The 17,766-nt window shown below is 36.1% G+C and overlaps 1 protein-coding gene across 1 annotated transcript; it reads left to right on the top strand.

Moving 5' to 3' along the window:
* The first annotated feature begins 12,431 nt into the window (after positions 1–12,431).
* Positions 12,432–17,514, top strand: LOC133831273 (glucomannan 4-beta-mannosyltransferase 9-like). The gene is made up of 9 exons (XM_062261513.1): positions 12,432–13,320; positions 13,427–13,525; positions 13,622–13,874; positions 15,243–15,353; positions 15,753–15,889; positions 15,988–16,101; positions 16,179–16,378; positions 16,594–16,785; positions 16,883–17,514. Exons 1-9 carry the CDS (start codon positions 12,991–12,993, stop codon positions 17,046–17,048), a joined length of 1,602 nt encoding a protein of 533 aa, XP_062117497.1. The 5' UTR covers positions 12,432–12,990; the 3' UTR covers positions 17,049–17,514.
* Positions 17,515–17,766: the final 252 nt, after the last annotated feature.

A 17,766-nucleotide genomic window follows, 5' to 3' on the forward strand; every position in this document is an offset into this window, starting at 1 on the left:
CTTCTTGGGATACTTGGCTAGCATCCATGTCGATATGATGCTTGGAAGGGCGATGTACCAGTCTACCTCTGCTCGAGGGCCATCACGTGGACGAGCCTTGGGCTGGATATTTGGTGGGGAAAAATTTAAGGGTTGAGGATCATTTAGAGGACCCTCGATATTGGCTGCAGGCTAGTTGGTAGGAGAGTTTGTGGGTTTTCTTTTTCTATGAGCGATGTGTTTGACACGACCATATTCGGTTGGTTCTGTGAAATATTGTGAGGAGGACTGGTCGTAGGGTTTGGGTGTGAGGTCGGAGGCTTTGAAAAAGGTAGAGAAGGTTGTTCTTGATCCTTGAACAGCAAAGCGAGAAGATCATGGTCTATTGATCTTTCACTTCCCCGGGGATCATGCATGAATATCTGAGAAGAGCAAAATGGTAGTGAGAATCTACGACCAATATATTGAAGAAAGAGAAGAGCAAGGATAACGTTGCTCGTGTATGAAAGATAGGCTTTTATACGACCATCAACATCCTGATAAAAACACAATAAACATGTGAGTAGGTTAGAAAAACAGATCAAAAAGTGAATGTGAAAAGTTTTTTCGGAAAAACTTTTCAACTCCGAAAATAGGCAGGAAAAATGATAAACGAGTTTTAGGCTTGTTTAGGGTTTAGTTTTTATGAAGGTTTTCATTAGTTTAGGGCTATTTTATTGTAGAATTACGTTCGTTTGTTCATGTTTCAGGTTTTTCAGGCTAAGATGGTGAAAATAGTATAATGAAGTGAAAATGGAAGAAAATGGAGTTATTTTGGAGAAATTCGCGTCTTTCAGGAGCATTATGTTCGAGTAATGATTCTGTAAATAGCGCTACAGCGCTAACGAAGTAGCGCTACAACGCTAGAAAAGGGAAAATTGAAAGTGTTGAATCTGTAAGTAGCGCTACAACGCTATCAAGAACTGAAGAGTAGCACTACAGCGCTACAATACTAGCGCTACATCGCTAATGCATTCAATTTTGAGGCAATTCAACTCTGTTAATAGCGCTACAGCGCCCAAAACCTAGCGCTACAACGCTATCGACGCGGTTTTGAGATTTTTTAGCCACTTTTTGAAGGACAAAACGATATTTTCACTTGGGAGCTTTGGAAAACTATTTAAGGGACATTGTTCTGCGAATTTTGTAGGCAGTTTTAGTTTTATAAACCCTAGACTTAGAAAAGGCTGTTGTAATTAGATTTTTCTCTTCATCTGAATTCTTTAGGTTATTTTCTATTAATAATTATTTGAAGTTTATTTTCATTATGTTAGCTATGAACTAAATCTTTTATCTAGGGATTAATGTAGTCACTGAATTTCAATTTAATTTTATTATGATGTTCTATTGATACTTCTTCTCTATTCTAATTTATATAATGTTTGTTTAATGCTGGTAAATATTTGATCACTATTTACTTGATTTAATGGTTTTGATTCAAAATTTGAAAGATGAGAATTGAATATGCTATCATTATATAGACATAGGTTGCATATTGGACAAAAGTACCTGTATGACTTGTGTAGTAATTAGGTTTCCATGCTTAATGCCTTCTATATGTTTAAGTTTATCACAGAAATGTAGAAAACCTGCATATAGACTGAGATCTTACATCTTGAAAAAGAATAGGAATCGATTTTGTTAACCTGCTATTAGAATAGGAAGAAGAGATTTAGAATTGATTATTAAAATTAATAGAATGAAAAGTTGATGAAATTCATTCCTAGGTTTTTTTTTTTTTTTTAATTCGCTGATTCATTATTTTGTTTACATTTATTTAAATTTTGTTCGTAGTTTAGAGTATTCATTTTAATTTTAATTTTAATTATTCATCTAAATTTCAATTCACCAAATAGAATTTGAAAACCAATTATTGGTAATTGGTTAACAGTCCTTGTGGGAACGATACTCTATTTACTATCTATATTACTTGAATCAACCACGTATACTTGCGTGCAAATTTTCACGATCAAGTTTTTGGCGTCGTTGCCAGGGACCTAATAATCAATATCAAATATAATTGTTTTTCAATCTACTTTGGTTTTCATTTAATGTTTTCTAAATCGAGTTGCTCTTAAATTTCTCAATTTCAGGTGACTTATTTTTATGCGACGTAAGGGGTCGAAAATACTAGTACCTATTGATCCTGAGATTGAGAAGACCTGCAAAAGAGAAAGAAAATAGAAAAGACTTGAAAAGATGGCCCATAATGCCAATAATGTAGCTAACAACAACCTGAATCAGGGTAATGTGGGGAATGTTGCAGCTGAGGCAGACTTATCTCTGAGGGACTATGTTGTAATGACCCAAAATTACTAATAAGGCTTAAGGGCCTTGATTAGTGTGTCGGGAGGGCATAATTGGTAGTTATGTGAATTACTGATTAGATGCATGATTATGTGATATGCATGAACCTATGATTACATGGATATGTGAAATGCATGTTTATGAGTATTAGATAAGCATGTGGGCCCTATTTAGCTTGGAAGGGCATAATTGTAATTTTGGCCCGTTAGGGCATAAATGTGAATATTTGTGATAAACTGTTGAGACCACATTATTATGTGGATATATATTTATATGTTTGCAACATACGGCACGAGGCGATCCTAGGGAGCAAGTTAGCAGGGAAGTCACAACGGGACCCGATACCCGACTCAGGGCGAGCCGAGGGGTATTTTGGGTAATAGACATTTATCCGGGTTATTGGGTTATGGAAATAAATAATTGGAGATATATTTGAAGTTAGAGAGTTTAGGAGAGAATATTGGGGAGATTTACCATTTTTCCCTCGGGGACGTTTTTGGTACCCCGAGCTTTGGGATTAACTTAAGCAACTTAAGTTAGATAAAACAAAACCAAGGAAACAAATAGAATTTGGCCAGAACTGACTCCCTCTTTCTCTCTCTTTCCTCTCAAGAAGTTCTTCCAAGCTAGCCATGGAAACCAAGGGAATTTGGGCTAGAAACTTAGGGATTTGAGATGGAATCTTGGGGAGTATTTCAGTAGCAAATTGGAGGTTCGAGCAGGAATTTTGGTAAGCATTGAGTTATGAATTTAGTTGTCTTAATTATGTAGCTTTGGCTGGGTTCTAAGTGTTTTTGGGTTCTTGATATTGAAGATTGAATTGAGGTTAAGGACTTGGGAATTAGCTCAGTAACTACTTGGTGGACTTGTTCTTCAGTAAAGGTAAGCTTTTAATTATAGTTTAGCATTTAAATTCTGGGAATTTCTGTCTGTTCTAAGAGGTTTATGAGATTTTGGGTTTCAAGGATTGAAGTGTGATTTTGGTGAGTTTTTAGGCTAGTTTTCCTTTGGGTTTTACTACTGGGAGTATATTAGAACTACTATGATAATTAAAATATGTTATTAGGATGATTTTGGGTTAGTTTGGTTGTGATTTGGTGGATGAAAATGGAGTTTTTGGGTTCGAATGGGTCGGGCCGCGACTCGGTTCTTGGTGTGCCGCGACCCTCTAGAACAGAGGTGTGGCAGAAAGGAGAGCGGGCCGCGGCATGGGAAGCTTAGGGCCGCGGCCCGTGTGTGTTGCTTGGGGAGGTTGGGCCTCTAGTAGAGGGGCGGGCTGCGACATGAAGGGCCTAGGTTCGCGGCTCTTAAATGCATTTTTGGCCTTGAGAAGGTTTAAGGTGCGGGGACTTAACCTAGGGTGATCGAGATTGATTCCACTATCGTGCTTCGTGGAATTGGATGTCTCGAAGGCTAGAACTTGGTTCAGAAACCTTTATTCATTTATTGTTAATGGAGTCCTTTATCTTGGTTGTGACTAGGTTTACGCTAGGGCTCGGGGCAGGATCGTGCTCGAGGGTCATCTTTCTTTATCAAAGCACTCAGAATTAAAGGTAAGAAACTGCACTCGGTTATGTGGTTATGCTGGGAATAAGAGTTCCCCATACTTGTATGTGATGTCACATGGTGGTATTATGCCATGGGGACGTGAGATAAACGACCTAAAAGGGCCGGAATCTATATTTGCGCACAGGACGCAGCTCAACCACTGTTAGCTGAGGACAACTTAATATTCACTGAGCTCGGTTTAAGCGGACCGGATTCAGTGGGGTAAACAGAAGGTGAGACCTAAGGCGTCGACCCTAGTTATTGTATGATTTGGTTATTGTTGTTGATTGACGAGTATAATATGCTGAATATCTGAGTATTAGTTTGTGGATTTGCTGGTTAAGTTTACTGATTTTGTGAATGTCATGGTTTGCTGAATAAATGATCATATTTAAAGAATTATTTGGTTATTGTCATTGTTTGTGCTATGATGTTATGGTTTTCTTACTGGGCCTCGGCTCACGAGTGCTACATGGTGCAGGTAAAGGCAAGGGTAAGATGAATCGACCATGGGTTGGAGAGCTCTGGGGGCGAGTTGTACATTGTCAGCTGCTCGGCTGCCACGGTCGAGGGATTGCACAGGGACGAAAACCTAAAATGTGTATTTTTCCATTAGAGTGGCTTTGATTATTTATAACATTTTAAAATCTTGTAAATATGTCATTTAAACCCTATTTTGGGATCCCATGTACCAAATAGTTATTTTAATGGAAATTATTCGTTTATAACCAAAATCTTTTAAACCTAACTTGTTTTTATCTTTATATTCACATTTTTATTTAAATGACTTGGTTAGCAAGTCTCGCACTATTTTAAATACACAATGTAACGGTCTTGGTTATCCAGGGCATTACAACTTGGTATCAGAGCGGTCTAGGTTTAAGGGTTCCTAAAGATTGGCTGGACATGTACATTCACCGCTAAAGACAACTCGACTCAGGGTTTTGGTATTTGAATATATGAGATTATATGCTTAAGTTCTTGAATGAAGTATGAATGTGTTAGGTTGTATGATTATAGGGAGCATGAGATATTGATAGGGCTAGCCCTTGACTATTGTGTGATGAGATTGAAGCGTGTTGATAAGCATTGTTATTGCATGTGAATGGATATTTGGATAATGGTTTGTATACTGATTGTATGTGGTGAATTGTCTAAATTGAACTTATATGCTATACCTGTTTATTGGTATGTTGAAAGCATGGTAAAGTGTGATTGTACTTGGTAGCAATAAAATTTGATAGCTAAATGCATAGTATTATAGACTGGTGTGTATTATGCTTTTTGTGTGCATGATTATTGTGGTAGTTTGGACCTGGTCGTGGAATGATTCAGCGTATGAGCACCAGGCTGAGGGGTTTAATCAGTAATGGCGGATGAACTCAAATTGTTTGCACCCAGAATGATTAAGTGGACTTGGTGTTGTTATATAGGGGATTGTAGATGATAGTCGGGGTTGGAAACCTCCATCTGCCCCTGAAAGTCGCAGCAGTTGTTCGCTAGTATGCGGGTAAATTATGGGGTCTAATAGCATAAACTAGATGGGTGAATAGCAGACTTTTCTGGGGAAAGAGCTGCTTTGCATAGTTTGACAAGAGGATTTCCAGTGTTGGTTTAATATGAGGATATAGACAGATAGGAGTACTATATGGAAGGCTCAAAAGGAATTATCCTCTGGTTTTGAGGAAAATTCGGATTTTCCTAAGAATTAGTCAATGGCTGGACATAGTTAGTTCCATTCTTGATTGTATGAGGATGAGAGGTCATGATTGAAGGATTGCGCTAAGTATTTGTGGCAGAAGGATGCCCAGAAATGGTACTCAGACTGAGATGTTGGCATGATGAGTTACGAAGAACTTAGATGGTGATTTTATAAAAGAGGTTATAAAGACGTAGCCTGAGCTGCAGAGACTGATAAGTTTATAAGCTTGGTTTGGAATGGTGAGGTAACGACAAGGTATGTCAATAGGTTTTGTTGGTTGGACAATTCATTTTGGAGGTTGGGACAGGCGGATGTAGCCGAAAATGATGACCCATCTAAGGATTTAAACTCTGGGATGGTTCAAAGAATCTGGGCCGCTCTAGTGTATAAGATTGTTATATGTATTTAGGCAGCAAGGAGGGCCATGTTACTTGAGATATATGGAATGAGGTCTGGAGCGTGAATGCCATAGGGCAAGAAATGCAAATGACATTATTTCCATTTGTGGAATTTAGTAAGGACAAATTCTCGGTAATCGGAATAGAGGAACCCCGGATAGTTCTATGGTTTCTGGTTTTGACAGGAAGGGGTTTGGTTTACAAGATGGCCGACAGGACAGTGATGGGATCTAGTGAGGTTATTTAGTATGCACCAGAGGCAGGAGACGCCACTTGGGAAGACGCCAGATGAGGGCATGACTTCTACATGGAATGATTCGATATGTTAGGGTGGATTACCTAGGGTTAGAGAATGGAAAACTGGAATGCCTTATTACATTTGAAGCCCGAGGCTAGTTCCTCAGAGATGATTAATTGACTGGATAGTTCACGTTTTTTGTTATATAACGAGCTGGAAGAGTTCGGTGTTGAGAATTTCCCAGGAAAGGTTCAGACATAGAGAACATGCCTCAAGGATAGTATATGAGGAGCTTGAGATATTAGTACTTGTTGAGGAGGAATTAGAAACTTCTGAAAGAGCAACTGGAACACAAGTAATAAAGAGATTTGTAGTGAAGGTAATAGAGTTTGTCATATGGGAGCCTTGACATGAGCCAGAGTGAGAATAATCTATTAAGGGATAACCATGGATTGTATGGGATATCACCTGGAGTATTTTAATTAGACTGAATGGAACCTGAGCTGATCAGTAGGGATTTAGAGGGGTATGCAAGGATTGGGTACACTTCAGGACTGAGCTACGGGTAGGTTCAGTATCAGGGACATTATGAAGGGTGATACTGGTTGGACAGAAAGAATTACTGATGCAGTTGAAGAAGTTTTGACTTCGGGATGGATCAGATGGAGCATCGTACCATGGGGAAATCGTTGACATCGTCTGTTAAGGATGAAGAGTTTAAATTCCTAGTTACAAGACAGGACAAGGTCTTCAGGAATTGATCTTCGATCTGGTTATTGCCAGCTGAGGATCAAGGAAAGAGGCATTTCAAGAATTACTGCTTGTACCAATTAGGGTGTGATGAATTACTAACTAAGGTTCTTAACTGATTTAAGCTTCAACAACACAGGTAAGTTCTACAAGCAGAAAGTATAGGAACAGTGTGAACAAGTCACCTTCAGGTTCATTGGCGATATGTTGGACTACTCTCCAGTTAGAAGCGGAATGTGAATGACTACTACGCTGTTGATATTAATACTAAATAAGCAGGGTCACAGGTAAGGCTCCAGAAGGTGTCAGTTTCGATCTCGCCAAGGGTATTCAAGGTAATGCTACAAGAAGAGAAGGGTTAGGTATGGAAAGATTTAATCTGAAGCCACAGAGAAGCTACTGAACAATGTCTGAAGGATAGGAAGCACAGCGTGACCGGTAAACACATCATCTACTACATAAGTATCTTCGAAGGCATCCACACCTGAGATTGGAATGGTAGAAAACTTGAAGTTAGACTGAATGGACAATTCTGTGCCAGATGTTCAGAAGACAGAGTGATGATTGATTATCACTTTGTGGTATAGGAATCTACATTTAATGGATGAATACATAGGGGTAACATGAAGGACCTAGTTTTTGATAAATATATGAAACTGTGAGTGGTACATCACAGGTTGAGACGCGCCCAGGCACGGACTGACGAGAGGATGGTTCGAGCCTTGCGGGAGGTGAAAGAATGGGAACATGGCCGATATACATGGAACGTTAACAAAAAAAATATTAAAAATTGGAAATAATACCCAAAAGCTAGAAATGATATCCAAAGACTAATGCAATCTAAAAAACAAAAACAAAAACAACTAAAAATTTAACAAACATTTATTAATTAATATACTAATCTATCACAAAAAAAGAAGATTACAAACAATACCCAAAGGCTCAGGATGATATCAATGAATTTGGAAAATGCTCGGGATGCTCCAATACAATCTGAAAACAAAAAAAAAAATCAATAAAAAGTTTAACAAACTCATTACAATAACATACAAAATACACACAAATAATCATTAAGAAACCTAAATTTAAAAGAAGTAACTAGATTATTAGGGTATAAAGGAACTAACCTTAACAATGGAGGGCCAAAAATGGCGTCGAAACTCCTTGGGCGGCACTGGGCGGTGGAGAACCACGGAGAAACCGTCTCAATGTTGAGGCAAAAATGACCAGAAATGAGGAAGAAAGGCTCTCGCTAAGGGGTTATATCGCTATGACCTATAGCGACGACATATCGTCGCTATAGGTAATAAAGTAGTTGTCAACATATCATCGCTATAGATAAGTGAATAGTACACGAATCGTTTTACTACGCGTTCAGTCTATAGCGGCGTCATGACGTCACTATAGCCAGTGAAATTTTTGGCGGTCCACTTTCCCCCCTTTTTTTTTCGTCGCTATATACTAAAATTTTAATTTCTTACTCGATTAAATGAGTCTCTATAGCGAGGATATGTTCCCTCCGTACCTTATGGGGAGTGAAAATTGACAACCAACTTTTGGCGGTCAAATTCCCTCCGTATCTTATACAAAAAATTGAAATTACGACTGATTCATATGTTCAAAACAGAAAAAAAAAATCCTACAAATAAGTACAATACAGAGTTCCTACCGTAAAATCTCTCATATATATATAGGACAATTCTCATGTAGGAGCTTCACTTTAAGCCATACTGATGGGGCTCTTCAATGTTCTCGACCAGTGAATTCGGCACAATTTTTTTTTATGACTGTGTATATTGTAGTTGTTTAGAGCATCCTACAAATTTTCAGAAAATGTTGAATAGTTTACAGTACCAAAATCTAGGTTCAAACATGTTGTTTTCCACGCTCATAAAAAAAGTTAGTCACGAGTGCAACAACATGTTTGAACTTAGTTTTCGGTACTGTAAACTATTCGGAATTTTCTGAAAATTTGCAGGATGCTCTAAATAGCTACAATATACACGATCATAAAAAAATCACGCCAAAAACTTTTCACGGGTAGAGTAACACTGAGATCCCCATCGGTAGGGCTAAATATGACAATTCTTCTATAAGCGCTCCACTTTAAGCCCTACTGGTGGGGCTCTCAGTGTTACTCTACCCGTGAATAGTTTTCGGCGCGATTTTTTTTATGACCGTGTATATTGTAGCTATTTAGAGCATCCTGCAAATTTTTAAAAAATTCCAAATAGTTTATAGTACCGAAAACTAGGTTCGAACATGTTGCTTTCCACGCGCATAAAAAAAATTAGTCACGCGTGCAACATGTTTGAACTTTGTTTTCGGTACTGTAAACTATTCGGAATTTTCTAAAAATTGCAGGATGGTCTAAATAGTTACAATATACACGGTCATAAAAAAAAACCTCGCCAAAAAATTTTCACGGATCGAGAACACTGAGAGCCCCACCGGTAGGGCTTAAAGTAAAGCCCCTATAGGGGAATTCTCCTATAGGGGCTTCAGTTTAAGCCCTATTGGTGGGGCTCTCAGTGTTCTCGACCCGTGAACAGTTTTCAGCGCGATTTTTTTTTATGACCGTGTATATTGTAGCTATTTAGAGCATCCTGCAAATTTTCAGAAAATTTCGAATAGTTTACAGTACCGAAACTAGGTTCAAACATGTTGTTGCACGTGTGACTACTTTTTTTTATGCGTGTGGAAAGCAACAAGTTTTAACCTAGTTTTCGGTACTGTAAACTATTCGGAATTTTTTGAAAATTTGGAGGATGCTTTAAATAGCTACATTATATACGGTCATAAAACAAAATCGAGCCGAAAACTGATCACGGGTCGAGAAACACTGAGAGCCCCACCGATAGGGCTTAAAGTGAAACCCCTATAGAAGAATTGTCATATATATAAGAATTGTCATATATATATAAGGGAATTCTCCTATAGGGGATTCACTTTAAGCCCTACCGGTAGGGCTCTCAGTGTTTACAACCCATGAACAGTTTTCGGCGTGATTGTTTTTATGACCGTGTATATTGTAGCTATTTAGAGCATCCTGCAAATTTTCAGAATATTCTGAATAGTTTACAGTTCCGAAAACTAGGTTCAAACATGTTGTTGCACGCGTGACTAATTTTTTTTATGCGCTTGGAAAACAACATGTTTGAACCTAGTTTTCGGTACTGTAAACTATTCGGAATTTTCTGAAAATTTACAGGATGCTCTAAATAATTACAATATACACGATCATAAAAAAAAGTCGCGCCGAAAACTGTTCACGGGTCGAGAAACACTGAAAGTCCTACCGGTAGGACTTAAAGTGAAGCCCTATAGAATAATTATCCTATATATATATATACACACACGTATGTATATATAAGCAATACATATGAAAATGTATAATCAAGAAATAAGTTTTTGATGTGGTTGCCTTTGGCCGAACAAAATTAGAAAACTTAAATACATTTTATACTAAAAAAAAATATGTATTCAAAATAGTCACTTATATTTTTATTTATATTAAAAAAAAAAGTCTTAGGAAGAGAAAGACCTTAGGCAAATTGTCTACTTGGCTGGCCTAATATTAAAGTCAGTTCGGGTTTATCCTTCCTCACTTATATATTTTTACAGACTTTCTTCCTACATTATTAAAGATATACTAAATAATTTACATTTTAAGTCAAATTTTATCAAATAAAAATATAATTTTCTCTTTATTTAAATCGTATTTAAAAACTGAATAGTAATGTGAATATGTGATTAGTAATGTGTCCTCAGTCTTCTTTCTCACTTGATTATAGCTGTATCGATGATTTATAAATGTTTTCCAATTCTGTGGCCTGAATCACTTGATTGCCGTATATGATATAACAATATTCGTGTTTTCTTAAAATAAAAAAAAAATCAATTAAAATATTTCTCTTGTGAATAATAAAACAAGAATGAAGAGGTGAGGAAGAATGAGTATATTTCATATTTTGAAATGAATTGTTTTAAAAATAGTAAATACTATCATATATTCATATTTATTTATACGTGTGAGATTGAGAGACACTTATGTCTTTAAATTATTGGGATTTTTTGTTTTCGAATAATTATAATTTCACCATATATTTTACACAATTTTGTTGAAATAACTTGTGGTTTGGAACATGTATTACCATGAAACCACATATACATGAATCACGTACAATAATGTTACCATACATAAATATATATAAGGGCCAGTCTTTGTTCCAAAAAGGGTGGGAAAATTCCAAACTAAGCGTCCCTAAGAATGAGAATGAACAACAAGAATTCCATACATGAAAATTTATATATATTACTGCTGATATTCTTCATGTTTTGAATCTCTGTCTGCCTTTTATTTATATATATATTTATGGAATTTTTTTGTATATGTATATGTCTTGGGAAGAAAACCCAGGCCCAGATGCTTGAATTGCATACCAAGGCAGCACATATAAATAAATATAAGGCAATATGGTCTTTGACTTTATCATTGACCCACCAGTCCAAAACAAATACATACACAATTCCAACTGTCTATTACTCACTTTCAAATACTTGCCATTTTTTTTTCTTTCCTGTACAATTGAATGAATTTGGTATATTTGGAATCAAATATGCCAATTTTGAGTTTGGAAAGTTATTAAAATTTCATCATTTAATTTAATAATTAATATTTTTGTATATAATTGTTTTAGGAAAGTTTTTTTTCTTTTTCATTTAGTAATAACTATAACTAAATTTGATACTACTAGATAGTCAATACACGATTCCATTAATTTTGTTTTTTTTTTCATGTGTTGCCATCGCCATCTTCATCTTCTCAAATTAATAGTTATGTTTGTAACAAATCTAACGTGTAAATGCATAACTTTTCAACGATGTTCATTAACTTGTTATAATATAAATAATTAAATAAATAAAAAAGGCATACAAGACACGAGAAGCATTTGATTTGAGCTGTCGCTCCCTTAAACCCCAGAGGACATTTTGGTAAATACGAAAAATCTTTGGACACTCGTCGGTTTCTCCCTTTTACATTTTTGTTCTCATTTATGTATGTAATTTCTCATGTATTTATAAAAACAATAAAAAGGGTTTTTGTAAATGTAAATTGAAAGTTGCAACGTTTTGCTTTCTTGGCTTGCTAATTAAACATGCCTATTTTACCAGTGCCAATCAATAATTACAATGTTAAGGGCTATGCAAAAAGCTATAATGATTACAAGTTAGGTAATATATTTTAGATACTCTGTTGGGTTAATTGGGCCATTCTTTCATGGCCCACATTGGCCGAGCAACTGTTGCGGAGCGACGGCAGCAGCTGTAGCTGAGTCGTTGTAGTAGTAGTAGTTCCTTTCCCTCCTTTTGTCTTTTGACCTCTTCTTTTTACGTATTTTACCCAATCCCAACCCAAGGCCAAGCCAAGCCAAGCCGCATACTTGTTGTGGTTGGAACAGTTCTCAAGTCTTCAAGTCTTCCTATGGAGCCAAAACACATTATATAAACACTAACAAAAAAACTCACATAACACTCTAAGGCTTCTAGAGAAGAGAAAGAAAGGTCTTGTTGTAATAATCTTCTGTTTCATCCTTCTCTTCTTCACTACTTGCTTTCTCTCTTACCACATTTGTGTGTGTTTTTGTGTTCACGGGCTTGGTTGGATTGAGATCTAAGATGGGTTTATTCTAAGTTTTATGTACTTTTGTTTTTGGGTTCTTGCGGGTGTTTGAAGTAATATACTTGTTGGGTTTATAAGCTCTTCTTCACTGACATTTCTGCTCTGCTATTTCTTCCATTGTTTCTTCTCACTTTTTTTAATTTTTGTTTTTGTTTTGCTTACCAAAGAAGCAAAAGCCATCCCAATTATATTCTTACTCTTTTGACAAAGGAAGGTTCTTTAAAGTCCATATAGATCTACTGAGAGTTTCTTCTCTCTCAGAAGACAAAAAACGACAATCTTCACTGCTTCTATACTCTTTCTCTTTTTGTTTTCCTTTGCTCTGTTCTTATTTTTATAGCTCAAAATGGAGCGGTTAAGTTCGACAGCTATTTTCCCAGACACATTTGAAGGTGCCAGAGATGACATTGTAAGTCAAATGGGATTGGTTTGGGGTCAGATCAAAGCACCATTGATTGTTCCTCTGCTACAGCTTGCTGTCGTTTTGTGCTTAATCATGTCGTTGATGCTTTTCATCGAAAGGGTTTACATGGGAATTGTGATTGTTCTGGTAAAGCTTTTTGGCCGAAAACCAGAGAAACGTTACAAATGGGAACCCATTAGAGATGATGTTGAGCTTGGAAACTTAGCTTATCCCATGGTTTTAGTACAAATTCCAATGTACAACGAAAGAGAGGTCATTTTCATTTTCGTTTTCATTCTCTTTTCACGCCATTGTTTTGTATTGTGTGGTTGGTTCTATCTTCAAACTGAGAATTTGTCTCCATTCACATTTTTTACAGGTTTATCAACTCTCTATTGGAGCTGCATGTGGGCTTTCATGGCCGTCTGATAGAATCATCGTACAAGTACTAGACGACTCAACAGACCCCACAATCAAGGTACCCGGAAAAATCCCATTTGAGAAAACAACCAGAAAAACAAAAGAGAGCCATATTTGATTAAATCTCTCATCTTTTTTTCTCATGCAAATTCAGGATTTGGTTGAGTTAGAGTGCCAAAGATGGGCTAGCAAAGGTATAAACATTAAGTACGAAATAAGAGACAGCAGAAATGGTTACAAAGCTGGTGCTTTGAAAGAAGGCATGAAACGAAGCTATGTCCAAGACTGCGACTACGTAGCCATTTTCGACGCAGATTTCCAGCCCGAACCAGACTTTCTATGGCGAACCATTCCTTTTCTCGTTCACAACCCTGAATTGGGTTTGGTTCAGGCTCGTTGGAAGTTTGGTAATACATCTTAATCACCACTCTTTTTAGAAATACCTTAATCTTGGATTATGCACTTTGACTTATAATAATCTTTGTTATACCACCTTAATACTAGTTGGTTGATTTTCTTAGTATATTATTATTATTATTAAAATTAACAAAATCAGTGTCTTTTGTTAGAACTGTCGGTGAGCCTGAGTTTCACAAGTACACACATGGAGAAACTTGTGTATAGAAAATGAGTAGGACCCACTTTTTGCTTTTCGTCTTTTTTAGCTCTGGCAACCTGTAATCACAGTCTAGTCCTTGTTGGCTACTTATAATTTGGCCACGTTTGGATCTCTTATCATCTTTTCTTAATGGGGTCCAACACTCTAAACCAAAACCGCATGTGGGTGAATTCTATACCCAAATCTTCTTCAACGCATAGCTATTTCAAGGTGCTTTTTTTTTTTTTTTTTACCTTAATGGAGGTTGATGGAGATCTTCAATCTTGTTGTCTATGTTTATAACTTTAAAGGGTCACAAAATGGAGTTTATAGGGTTGAAAGGATAGAAAAAATGGACCCTCTATTAATATTCTGTTTTTGTTTTTTTTGTTATGTGTAAGATTGAATTGGTGGTAATAGTAAGTAGTAACCAACTTTTCATTAATGAAAGGCAACCGATATCAGAACTCATTTATTATAATTAAGAAAGCCAAAGTTTTGTGTGGCTATGTGAACAAAATGGTCCACTTTTTTAGTAGAAGCCATCAAGGTACACAAAGTAATAGTATTTAGTAGTAGTAGTCTTATAGTACTCTTACCAATTCTCATTCAACATCTTTATTTTTCTCTTGGAACAATCTTATTGGCTTTTACTCCAATAAATCAAGTAAATGAAGTAGACCCTTTTAAAAGTCAAAACAATATATACCGAAGGTAAAAACTTCACATAATATTTGGTAGTATTTGTAATTCAAAAACTAAACAAAAACAAAGGTAAGGAACAAAAAAGAGAATGTAGAGACCAATACATAGTCTAAAAGATTTTTAAGGTTTCTATTATTTTAACTATAAGGCTATTTTTTAGAGCTATGTACACGTGCCATCATAAAGGGCATGTTTGGATTTGGAGCATATTGTCAGGGGTATATTCGTCTCTTAAAAAAATGGGATTGCTCTTTCTTTTCCCAAGTCCGGCACAAGCATGTGCTTCGTTTATGGTGGACCTAGTTCCCTAGTCAGTGTCAATGCTCTGTTAACCGACAATTGAAGTCATTTCCTCTGTTTCAACTTATTATTATTTTTTATACGTATATATATAATTGTGAAACATCCCATTTGTAAGATTGACTATGGTAACGTTTGTCATTATAATTTTTAATTTTTAATTTTTGTGCAGTGAACTCAGATGAGTGCTTGATGACAAGAATGCAAGAAATGTCGTTGGATTACCATTTCACTGTGGAGCAAGAAGTGGGCTCCTCCACCTATGCCTTTTTTGGATTCAATGGTCAGTTTACCCAAAACCCTTTGTTTGTTTTATTTATATATTTTAGAAATATTAAGTTTCCAAACACAAAGATAAAATACTTTCCTTACACTTCAATAAATGTCTGGTATATTGTCAGATAATAATAAATCTTTGAGTTTAAACTAGTGGAATGATGTTGAAGGGTTTGTGAGGAGTTACTTTCTTGACTGTGATGTTATGAGCTACAAAGATTGTATATTTTTTTAGTAGTGGATTGCTACAAACAAAATTAGGTAACAATAATAAAAATTACGTTACAACAGATAACGTGACATGGGTTTAGTATTTAATGATTGAGCTTGGTTGGTGTGTATAGTAATGGTAGTAGCAATTCAATTCTATGAACTAACTTCTATCTATATGTAATTGATGAAACAGGCACAGCTGGTGTTTGGAGAATTGCTGCACTGAATGAGGCAGGAGGATGGAAGGACAGGACCACAGTGGAAGACATGGATTTAGCTGTTCGAGCTAGTCTTAAAGGGTGGAAATTTGTGTACCTTAGTCATCTTAAGGTACTTAATTGTATATATTAAAACCAATTTGGACACCCTTTGGGAAGAAATGTTAGATGAACTTATCTTTTTCATTATATATTTATATATCTACTCAGGTTAAAAATGAATTGCCTAGTACTTTAAAGGCCTACCGTTATCAACAACACCGTTGGTCTTGTGGTCCAGCCAATCTTTTCAAAAAAATGGCTATGGAGATAATAAAGAACAAGGTGAGTGAGATAGTTTTGTTGATCTTGTATGGATACTAATGACTCTTCTTCTTAACTGCTCCATTGTTTTAATGCAGAAAGTTACAACGTGGAAGAAGGTGCATGTTATTTACAGTTTCTTCTTTGTGAGGAAGATTGTGGCACATATCATTACATTCATCTTTTACTGCGTCGTTTTGCCTGCAACTGTTATTGTGCCTGAAGTTCAAGTTCCTAAATGGGGAGCTGTCTATATTCCTTCAATCATTACCCTTCTTAATGCAGTTGGAACTCCAAGGTCAACTCCCCACTAGAGCTCTTATTCTTCTTCTTCTTCTTCTCATATTAGATTAGTATAAGTATCTGAAGTTTTGAGATAAACCCTTTTCATTATGAATTGATTCTGGCCTTATGTCATCTTTTGCCATAAATTCAGTCTATTTTTCACTCTGTTTTGGCTGTTCAATGACTATTTCTGAAAAACTCTAGGCTTGCTTGTCACTTCATTTGTAGGTCACTTCATTTACTGGTTTTCTGGATTCTTTTTGAGAATGTCATGTCCTTACACCGAACTAAGGCTACTATCATCGGTCTTCTAGAGACAAGCAGAGTGAATGAATGGGTTGTCACTGAAAAACTAGGAGATGCCCTCAAAGGAAAAGGATCAAAAACACCAAAAAAACCTCGATTCAAGATTGGAGAAAGGTACAATTTTGTTTCTTTTGAACCGTATAATGCAGTTTAGTTAATACAGCTCTGATTATGTATTTTTCATTTGCAAACTTGATTGCATTGTATGCAGGCTCCATTTGCTAGAGCTTGGAGTGGGAGTTTACCTTTTCTTCTGTGGCTGTTATGATGTTCTCTTTGGCAAGAACCACTTCTTCATTTACCTTTTCGTACAAGCAATAGCCTTTTTCATCATGGGGTTTGGATATGTTGGCACCTTTGTTCCAAACTCTCAATAGGGAACCCAGTAAGAAGACCAATGATCAAGTTTCCTCTGATCTCTCTCTCTTAGCCATGTGCCTTCAAAATCATACTTTTCTTCACCGACATAATATCTGTTTTTGAAAAAAATTGTGAGTTGTCTCCTACTATAGATTGTAAAAAAAGGGGGAAAAAGAAAAAAAAATTGTCATTCTTTTCAAGTTCGTCATAAAATTTCGAGCAAGTGAACTCGAAGATATGTTAGTTCTATTGTGAATATTCAAGAAAAGTAACGAAAACACAAAGGAAATGTTGTATGGAATGAAGCACATAGAGGGGAAAAAAAGATCAAGTGAAGTAAGCTTCTGAGCTTGACCACCCAAATAGGTTCAAGCTATTTGAATGAATTGCTTGTAATTGTGAAATTTTGTAGTTTTGTCCGTCTTTCCTTGGAATTTGTTTGGAAAAAAAATAGAGTAAGAAATGGGATAAAGTTTACAGTTATGATGTACTTCTCTTTTCTGCCTCTAAATCTCTCATGAAATGTTCAACGTACTATTTTGAGCATAGCTAAAATTTCATAGTAGAGGGGACAATGTTGATCTTCTATATATATTAGGAAATTAGAGTAATTTTTTAGGATATTTGCGGTGAAAGTATCTAATTTATTATCTTTGTAGAACTTAAGTACCCAAGTTATTTTTTTAGCAGTGAAAGTACATTTCGTCCATGTGACATGTAGGCAAAAGTGCCCAA

The sequence above is a fragment of the Humulus lupulus genome, chromosome 4 (assembly GCF_963169125.1).
Source record: "Humulus lupulus chromosome 4, drHumLupu1.1, whole genome shotgun sequence".
Classification (NCBI taxonomy): Eukaryota; Viridiplantae; Streptophyta; class Magnoliopsida; order Rosales; family Cannabaceae; genus Humulus; species Humulus lupulus.

Bases quoted from the DNA above. Each gene is read 5' to 3' on its own strand.
- LOC133831273 (XM_062261513.1), top strand. From the start codon at position 12,991: ATGGAGCGGTTAAGTTCGACAGCTATTTTCCCAGACACATTTGAAGGT. The intron at 13,875-15,242 runs GTAATACATCTT...ATTTTTGTGCAG, and splicing joins TCAGGCTCGTTGGAAGTTTG to TGAACTCAGATGAGTGCTTG. The intron at 16,786-16,882 runs GTACAATTTTGT...CATTGTATGCAG, and splicing joins CGATTCAAGATTGGAGAAAG to GCTCCATTTGCTAGAGCTTG.